Here is a 9,223-nt window from a genome sequence, read left to right on the forward strand (position 1 = left end):
TTTAAGGAGCTTGGCTGAGACCGAGATTGGGAAGCAGCTGCTGGGATTTGCCCGTGCTCCTCCCGAGGAGTGGGGCGGCCCAGTCACTGCCCAGAACCACTTGGTGCCCGCCAGCCTCGAGCATGGAAACACCCACCCTCTGCTCTAGCCTAATCCTACCCCACAACTGGGTGGGAACTGGAGAGACAGGAGAAGGGGACATGGAGCCAGGAGCCCAGGACCAGGGTGCTCTGCAGCAGACTCCCCTGGAGTCCAGTGGGTACAGATGTCAGAAAGGGTAGTCAATAGGGCAGTGCGTGTGGGCTGGAAGTGGCCCAGCTGCCAGCTATGCCCTGGTCACAGTAGATCCAGACAGAGGTGATGTTCTTTGGAGTTATAGGCTGCTGGATCCACTGCTCACCTTCGAGCCTGGGCTCAGACCTGTGGTGCCAACCTAGGCATGAGTGCCTATTTCCCCAGCTCAGGGTCCAGGTGGGGTCTCTAGGGAATGGCTCTGGCCCACCCACCCCCACTCCCACCTAAAGGAAAGGCAGCCATAGGCCCAGACTGGGCTGGGGAGGGGCTGGTGCGTATGAGGTAAAATGGCACTCACATAAGACAAGTCCTCGAGGCCCCTGCCCAGAGCCTGCCCTGACACACAGCTGCTGTCAGAGCCACTGGAGCCACTAGCTGATGGGCACTGGGATGAGACCTCCGAGTCCTCAGGAGCTAGGGCAGGAGAGGGGGTGAGCTGTCAGCAGGGGTGGCCCAGAGCCCAAGTTATGCCCTCCTGCCGCTGGCTAAGCCTAGACCTACTCAAGGACGGCTGGCTGCCCAGCTCCCCTTCAGCCTCCAGCGCGGTTTCCTCTGGGAAGCTGGTGGAATACAGGGGCCAGCGGAGGCCCTGAGGAGTCGGGTCTCTGTACAGGTGCAGGTTGAGGGACCCTAGTACTGAGCCAGAGGCAGGGTCTGCAGGAAGGGAACTCGAGGCCCCCAGGTAGGGGCTCTCACAGTCAAACGGGGCCACAGCAATGGAGGCCCGAGAACGAACTTCTGCATAAGAGAGAGGGGCAGGTTAGGACAGGTGAGAGCCCACCTGGACCAAGGTCCTGAGGGGAGCGAAGACGGGCTGACAGAGGTCCTCACTGCCTCCCGCGCAGCTTCCCTTACCCCACCCACAGGCTACCTCGGTCCTTTAAAACGTAGTTGATGGTGCGGTCGCTGATAGCTTCCTCGTTGGGGGCGATGTCCCGGAAGGCTTTGTTCCCCACACCCATGGACACCATCTCAGCCATGCGCACCTCTGGGTGGAGAGAGGGCATAGCTGGGGCCCTTTGTGACATTAGCCTGGCCCTCGGCCTCTACTATTCCTCCCCCTTAAATAAGTGTTTCCTTGACACCCACTCCCAGCAGATAATCCATCCCATGCACTGAGCCTTGGGGGTGCCAGACTCTCTCCTCCCAACAATCCTGTGGGCAGGTATAATTCCCCTTTTAGAGACGAGGTCTCTGATACTCAGATTAAGACTGTGTCCATGGCCTGGCCAGCATGGCTCAGTGGTTGAGTGTTAATCTATGAACCAGGAGGTCATGGTTCAATTCTCAGTCAGGGCACATGCCCGGATTGTGGGTTTGATCCCCAGTGTGGGGCGTGCAGGAGGCAGCCGATCCATGATTCTCTCTCATCACTGATGTTTCTATCTCTCTCTCCCTCTCCCTTCCTCTCTGAAATCAATTAAAAAATATTTTTGAAAAAAAAGATTGTGTCCACAGTCAGAGACAGTGACAGCAGGACTGCTGACTTGGAGGTTCTTTCCCTACACTGGCTGCTGCTGCTGCCGGACCTCCTCCCCACTTCCCAAGTACTTCCAGGTCCCTAGGCCCTCCCTGGCCCCTGTGGGACGACAAAAGCTCGGGGCGGGGGGAGGGGGGGCATGGTGAAGTAGGGGCAGGGACCTACCCTTGTTGTGGACGGCCTGCTTCCAGAGCAGGCGGGAGATGTCAGCCGTCCACGCCTGCTTGGTGGCCAAGCTGGCAGCTTGCAGCACAAAAGTGTCCCTGGCCTTGCGACGGCGGAACCAGATCTCAAAGCGCAGGTTGCTCTCCCCACAGCACTCGGTGAGGCCAAGGTCTGCCATCTGTGTGGCGGAGAGGGGGGTGGTGAGGCACGGGGAAGCAGGGGCCCAGGGTGGGGGCGGTGGGCCTACCTTGAAGGAGCGCTTGTAGGCGAACATGTCAATGCCTGTGGGTCCTCGGCGAGGCTTGCTGAAGAGCAGCAGCTCCTCAAAGAGGAAAACTCGGCGCAGGGACTTGTGGCGCCCAGTGCGTACTGTGAACTCATCTTGTCGCACCAGCTGCCCCTGTTCTTTGAGGTTAACCTGCCGAGTTGGGGCCCAGTGGGTGCCCAGCTTCTTTGGCCCCCTCCCTTGACACCCACTGAACCTGCCCACCACGGCCTGGCATGACTCACGTCACAGCCCTGGATGGCGTCCATGGCAAGCAGGTCGTTGCCATGTCGCAGCTGGAAGCGCACCAGGCTCTGGGCAGCCTGCAGGGCATTCAGCTCCTGCATGGGCCCCCCGCAGGCCCGTGCCAGCTCCTGGAGCAGCAGTGCGTACTTGCTCATGCGCTGGATGGGCTTCAGCAGGTAGGAGGCCAAGTCCAGGTGGTCCCCCAGGGCTTGCTGCTTGTCCTGCCAGGTGGGTGGAGAGCATCAGGCAGCCTCAGGGTGCTCCCACCATCCCCCGCCCCCTGCACTCAGGCTCACCTACCTTGAAGAAGGAGTGGCCGTAGCTAGCCAGCAGGGCATCGGAGCGAGGTTTATTTTTGCTGTACAGCGCATACATCCCAAACTGCACCCTCTGCGAGGACACGTAACTCAGCCCCAGGTGCAAGGGGGGCAGCTCCCAAAAGCTGCCCTTGCTTTGAACGAGGGGTGATCTGGCAAGAGCAGGCCCTGTGCAGAGGGGGCCTGCCCACAGGGAAGAAGCCCTGTACCCAGCTCGGCTCCTCCCACAGCTCTGAGAACCCTCTGGTCTTACCTCCGCTTGGACTCCTCCTCTGCTCACTACACTCAGCCACCTTGCTCCGTCTCTCCCTGGACCACTGGGCCTCTTTCCTGCCACAGGCTTTGCACTTGCTCTTTCCTCTGATGGGACACTCTGACTCCAGCCCCACCCTCTGGCCTCAGCTCCAACCTCAGCTCCTCACAGGCCTCACTGCTCTAAACCTTGCCCCATTGGTAACTCCATCATCTCTCTCCTGATTATTTTCCTCCTAGCCCCAACTAGAACCTGGGATTACCTTTTTCACTTTTATGTCTCCTCTACCTAACTAAGAGCATCCTGAGGGGCAGGGCCCTACTCGTCTCATTCACAGATACAGCCAGCCAAGCCCTGGCACCAAGCATGTGCCCACAGCTTTTATTGGGTGTGGCAGAATAAGCAGGGGCAGTGTGGCCTAGGGGGCTTACGTGGCGCAGGAAGGCATAGGCCACCCGGGGTGGGTGCTGCGTGCAGGCCTCCAGCTCACGCAGGAAGAAGTGGCAGTGGAAGTCACGCAGCTTTTCCAGATTGCCGAAGAGGTGGGAACGCTGGCCACGGAGGCCCTGGGGCACATCGGGGCGATCCAGCTCAGGGAAGTAGTTCTCTATGGTATAGTCAAGGGCACGGACATACTCCCGCTCCGTAGCCACCATCTCTGCCAACACCAACTGGAGCCTACCAGGTAGGTGAAGTCAAGACCCTGACATCCGCCCTGCCGCTGCCCTCCCTGCCCTGCCCAGTGCCTGTACCTGTTGGGACTCCTGGGATCAGAGCTGCCTGGCAGAAGCATGGTGGGGGATAACCCTGGCTGGGCACCAGCCTCTGGTCTGTGACAGGCAGCCACACTGGCCGCTTGGTGGCAGTGCTGGACAGACTCTCTGAGACTCTGCCCCAGACTCCGATCAAGGCTGTATGCCTTCCTCAGCAGAGGGGTGGCAGGCGCAACTGGGACCTGGCTGACACACAGGCTAGCTGTGCTGCCCGTTGGCAGTGGCTTCAGTGCAGCCTCTAGCTTCTGGTCCAGGGCCAGCCAGGTGTCCTGGCACTGTGCCCAGGCCCAGCGGCACTGCTGGCGGATGCCTTCGGAGCCCAGGCCCGTGGCCAGAGCCCACATCTTTCGGAAGTGGGCAGGAGGCAATTCAGGGTGTTTAGTCCAGTGCAGCTGCAGCCGTTGCAGCACAACCCCTGGGCGCTCCTGCTCCAACTCTGCCAACACCCGCTGCCCCTCCTCAGCCCATGTTGAGGCCTGCAACACCAAGGCCACACAGGCACTGAAGGAGAATCCCACCAAGACCACTGAGCCTTCTCCCCACTCCCCATCCCCACAGGGTGCTGGCCCCAGGCCACATCCCCAGTGGCTGGATTTAGGGGTCAGACTGAAGACAAGGAGAGAGAACGGGCAGGACGACCAGGAAGAGCTCAGGCTGTGGAGGAGCTGGGCAGCCACCCCTCGGGCCTTACTGACCACCCGGAGCCAGGGCAGGACCCTCACACACCTGCTTGAAGAAGCACGACAGCCTCTCAGCATCTGCCAGCCACTGCCGCCGCTGGGCCAAAGCTCTAGAGAATTCAGTCAGCTGGGCTTGCAGGGCCAGAAAGCGGGCCCCAAGGGGACCCAGTTCAGCTGCTTCCCAGCCAGCCAGTGGCTGCAGAAACTTCTCCCCTTGCCTGACCTGCTCCTGGAGACACAGACTGGGCTCAGCGGCCGAGGTCTGATGGTCTAGCCCCCAAGCCCAGGTCTCCTCCACTGACATTACACATCAAGTCTCTCCTGTCAAAGACCCTCTCCCCACTCCCCACATTTCCTTTTTCCTCTTAGCCCCACAGCCAAACCTCACAATCATCGTGTCTTCACCTCATCAGCCCACTCTAATCCCACACCCAGCATATCTCAGGACTCATCTGACTCCGCAGCTCAGCAACATTCAGCCTTCTCTCTCCTGGCTCCTGACCCTCCCCACGCTCCTGATTTTCCTCATCTGTCTCTGGCGGTTCCACCTCCTGCTCCCACACCCTTACCCGGGCCATTGAACACTGAGGCTCCTGAAGACAGTCCACTGTCTCTCCCCAGGCAATCTTGTGTAACCACACTTCAAATGTCACCCACACACCCATATCCACCAAGTGACCCTCTGCAGCCAGATCTCTAAGCATCAGGCCCAACCCTAATGGATCTTCCTCTCATTCCCCCATGGCCATCTCCAAAGCACACCTAAAACTGGATTCACAAATGCCCTTCCCCCAGAAAGTCCTTGTCTCCTGGTACCTCTCTCTGGAAACTGAACCCATTCATTCTTACAATCTCCCTCTCCCTCTTACCCTCTCATGTGTGTCCACCATCAAATCCCAGCTAATCCATCCCCACTGCCATCATCCTGGCCAGAGCAACCATTTCCCATCTGGACCACTGCAACTCCCTCTTCAACGGACTCTCCACATCCATCCTCCAAATCGTTGGGTAATCTTTCTAGAACACGATCTGAATATGTGACTTTCCTGCCTAAATTGTGCACCTTTACAGTGCCCAGTGATCTGGCCACTGAGCACTTTTCCAGCTTGTTTTACCTCATCCCATTCACCTCTCCCTCCCTCTTCTGCTCTGCAATTCAACCTCACTGTCCTTACAGTTCCTCAGGCAAGTCATGCTCCCTCCTGCCACAGGACCTTTGCACATGCTGTTTGTTCCCTCAGCCTGGAATGTCTCATATCTCCAACACTCTTCTGCCTGGGTGACCCCAACCTATCCTTCAGCTCTCAGCTCAAAAGTCACTATCTCAAGAAAGCTTGCCCAACATCCCTCTGGCCCTTCCCTTCCCTTCCTCCTTCCCTCCCTTCCCTTCCTCCCTCCCCTCCCTTCCCTCCCTTCCTTCTTCCCTCTCCTTCCTTCCCTCCCTCCCTTCCCCCTTTCCCTCCCTCCCTTCCCTCCCTCCCTCCCTCCCTCCCTCCCTTCCTTCCTTTCTTGCCTTGTCAAAATAAAATTTTGGTTACCCCCCCCCCAAAAAAAAAATAAAACTGGGAGACAGATGGTCATGTCTTTCTTATACACTGAGGTAGAATCACCTGCATTGCTTCTCTCCAGAGCTTTTTGCCTCAGTTTGCAAACACACATTTATGACTGAACCTTTAATTACAACTTCTCTGCTGTACTACAAATCCCAAGAGAGTATAGATTTGCTTTCACCCACCCTGAATTACTAGTTCCTGGCAAAGTGCCCCAGTACCTACAGAATAAACCAAGTGGCCAAACTCACCTGGGCAACCCGGTCCAGCTCCCGAAAAGGGCCTTGGGCCTGGAGCAGGGTGTCCATTGAGGGTTCCCTTGGCTTCTCCAGTGCTGGCCAGCCCACCTGCTGTAGCCACACTTCAATCTGGAGGGACACCAACAGGGCAAGGACACCTGTTATGGGCTGGGGGGTCATGCTTGAGATCAGGGGTGGGCCCATCTGGGCGAATAGTTCCCACCTGGTGCAGCCCGCCCTCCTGGGCCTTCAATGTCTGGATCAACTCCAGCGCCTGTACTCGACGGTTACTCTGCAGGGTCAGTTGGTGCAGCAGCCCATCCACGCGGCCATACAGCTCATCAGCCTTGTCCACCGCTGGCCTAGTGCAAGGTACACCATCTTAGGGCCCCTGCCAGTTGCCTTGCTCCATTCCACCCTGTCCTGGGACCACAATCCTGGCTGGTTCTGAGCCAGCCAACTGAGTCATTGGCATGGGATATGGTGTGCTGGTGCAAGATCGGGGAGCTGGGCTTGTACCTACCTGTAGTCTGGGCTCTGGGTCACTTCTGGGACCTCCTGCTTCAGCCAGGCCAGCTCCAAGCTCCCCTGGCATTGTAGCCATGCCAGCTGTGGTGAGTCTAGCACGTGCTGCATCAGGACCTGTGCCTGCTGTAGCAGCTGATCAACTTCCTGTGATTAAAGGCAACAGGTAGTAGAAGTGAGCATGGGAGAAAAAGAGGGAGACAGGAAGCACCGGGGAGGAGTCAGGAGGAGACACTCACCCCAGTCTCCATGGGCTGGGGCAGAGCCTTCACAGTATCAATGGCCCCCTGGAGCAGGGTACAAACCACTTGGCAGCTCTGCAGTAGGGCTTCTAGACGCTGTGAGTAGGGGCAGGCATGACAGAGGGGTGCACCGTGCTGGTCCCATCTGGGTTCCAGGATGCCGCAGCCAGCTCTGTGATGCTCCACCCGACCCAGGATCGCTGTCCAACTCCCCAGGGTCCAAGTCAGTTGTCACTGCCCTGCCTGGATCTGGATCCCCTGCCAAGTCTCCCCCTCTGCTGGCCAGGTTTGCCTGCATACCCACTCTCTGCCCCACGCAGTGCACTGACCATCCGGAAGTGCAGCCAGGCCTGATGGCAGTAAGGAAGGCCTCCTCCCAGAGAAGCGGGTAACCAGGAAGTGGCGATGTGGGTCAGCAGGCTCTGAAGAGAGGACAGCTGCTCTAGCTGCAGGAAAAAACGGTGCTGTGGCCCAGGCCTGGTGGGGAAGCGTCCCACCTCCACCGCTGGCCCACATGGCTCAGTACCTGCAGCCCCGCAGGCACCTCCTTCGGCATTTTTCCCACCAGCAGCACCTGGTGCACGGCCCCTGGGACTGCCTCCTGGAAGAAATCTGAGCTCATCCCCGCCCCCAGCCTTTCACCAATGGACCGGTTAGGGGTGGGGCGCCACAATCCAGTCCTCACTTGCAGTTGGCTGAGCCCCCAGAAGAGGGAAGAGCTCGGGGGACAAAGTCGGGCATCCACTAGCACGGTCAGTCCCAGGGCCTGTACTTCGCGCCTAAGGGAACAGGCTTCGTTCAGTACCTGATTCCCAGGCCCTGCCATCTCTGGGCTCAGGCTCTACCCTCCACCGCCTCCTCCCAACCTCCTCCCCCCAACCTGGGGATGCTTCGCAGGTAGAGCAGCAGGCGGACGAGTTCCTGGCTGCTGCACTTGGGATGAAGCCAGGTGTGGCTATGAGCACACAGAAGCAGCACTGCCCGGCCTTCTACATCCCGAGTCCCTGTGGGGAGAGGGCAGTGAACACCTTCCCAGTCAAGTCACCCTACCTCCACCACCGCCAGGCCCTCCTGCTACCTGGCAGGGCAGCCATGCCACTGGCCAGCAGCTCCCAGGCGAGGTCTTGGGCCAGAAGGCAGTCAGCGGGCTTAGGGAGGCTGGATCCACTAGGGTCTTGGAAAGGGAAATGGCCTGGGTCTGCATGGGCCCATCTATCCAAAGATCCCCTCCTCAGACCTGGGACTGTGGCCTGAGTAGGGTTGGGGCCCTCCCCAAGTCTTGGCATCCCTCTCCAGGGCCCTGCCAGCCCCTTCCCAGACATCTCAGCCCAGCCTCCCTTACCTGCCTCCAGCAGCTGTGATGATGTCTCGGATAATGGGCCTCCCAGGTTCACAGAATCGCTGCCCAACTCCCCAGGGTCCAAGTCCGTTGTCATTACCCTGCCTGAATCGGGGTCCCCTGCCAAGTCTCCCCCTTGGCTGGTACCACTGCCCTGTGCCAGGCTGAGGTGGGAGGACATTAGGCATAGGAGGCTCTTCACTTCAGAGGGCACTGGTTCCTCTGACTTGCCTGAGGAACCTCCTAATGCGCCCCTCGGGCCATCCCCCGACCCATCTACAGCCATCTGTCCTGGGGTTGGTTGAAGCTCCCCAGACAGGGGGCCGCCCTGTAGCCCTTCACCCTGAGCTGCCCCTGCTGGTGGTCTTGGAGGATTGGGGTCCTTAACCTGCACCTGGGGAGCAGGCTCCTCCTCATCCCAGGCATCCCTGAAACGGCACACAGCAAACCTCCAGTCGGTGGCTTGGCCCTGGGAGTCTGGAGACTCATCCCCATCCTCCAGGGACCCCTCCATCACCCACTCCTTAAGGCTGGGCCTGCTCATGGCAAGCGGGTGAGGGGCTGGGGCCTCGGTGAGAACTGAGGCCTCAGCTCATCCAGGAAAAGGGTTCAAAGCGGTCGGTAGGGTAGCGCTCGGTGGGCAATGCAGGCAGAGGGCACTAGGCCGCAGGAGGTGCCAGTTTGGGTGCCCCGGCACAGGGAGCGCAGATGTTGCCGCAGTTCAGGCCTGAGGAGAGGGGGAAAGGCAGGGGTCTCCCTTCCGCTCACGTGGGCTCCCGCCTTCCCAAGCGCACCCTCGCGGCTTTGCAGGCCTGTGCGGGGGGCGCTGCCTCGTGCTCGCCCTCGTGGGCCCAA

At 59.5% G+C, this 9,223-nt stretch overlaps 1 protein-coding gene across 1 annotated transcript; it reads right to left on the reverse strand.

Moving 5' to 3' along the window:
• Nucleotides 1–269: 269 nt before the first annotated feature.
• Nucleotides 270–8,912, reverse strand: PLEKHG4 (pleckstrin homology and RhoGEF domain containing G4). The gene is made up of 21 exons (XM_028142623.2): nucleotides 8,372–8,912; nucleotides 8,108–8,203; nucleotides 7,910–8,033; nucleotides 7,715–7,808; nucleotides 7,556–7,630; nucleotides 7,359–7,475; nucleotides 7,027–7,125; nucleotides 6,786–6,934; nucleotides 6,486–6,624; nucleotides 6,275–6,391; nucleotides 4,520–4,702; nucleotides 3,773–4,269; nucleotides 3,452–3,698; nucleotides 2,751–2,840; nucleotides 2,450–2,671; nucleotides 2,187–2,357; nucleotides 1,940–2,117; nucleotides 1,166–1,282; nucleotides 796–1,032; nucleotides 593–708; nucleotides 270–420 (listed from the first exon to the last, which is right to left on the reverse strand). Exons 1-21 carry the CDS (start codon nucleotides 8,910–8,912, stop codon nucleotides 415–417), a joined length of 3,615 nt encoding a protein of 1,204 aa, XP_027998424.2. The 3' UTR covers nucleotides 270–414.
• Nucleotides 8,913–9,223: the final 311 nt, after the last annotated feature.

This window comes from Eptesicus fuscus, chromosome 21 (assembly GCF_027574615.1).
Source record: "Eptesicus fuscus isolate TK198812 chromosome 21, DD_ASM_mEF_20220401, whole genome shotgun sequence".
Taxonomy (NCBI): domain Eukaryota; kingdom Metazoa; phylum Chordata; class Mammalia; order Chiroptera; family Vespertilionidae; genus Eptesicus; species Eptesicus fuscus.

Bases quoted from the DNA above. Each gene is read 5' to 3' on its own strand.
- PLEKHG4 (XM_028142623.2), bottom strand. From the start codon at position 8,912: ATGAGCAGGCCCAGCCTTAAGGAGTGGGTGATGGAGGGGTCCCTGGAG. The intron at 4,270-4,519 runs GTGTGTGAGGGT...TTGGTGTTGCAG, and splicing joins TGTCGTGCTTCTTCAAGCAG to GCCTCAACATGGGCTGAGGA. The intron at 1,283-1,939 runs GTAGGTCCCTGC...CTCTCCACCCAG, and splicing joins GCAGGCCGTCCACAACAAGG to AGGTGCGCATGGCTGAGATG.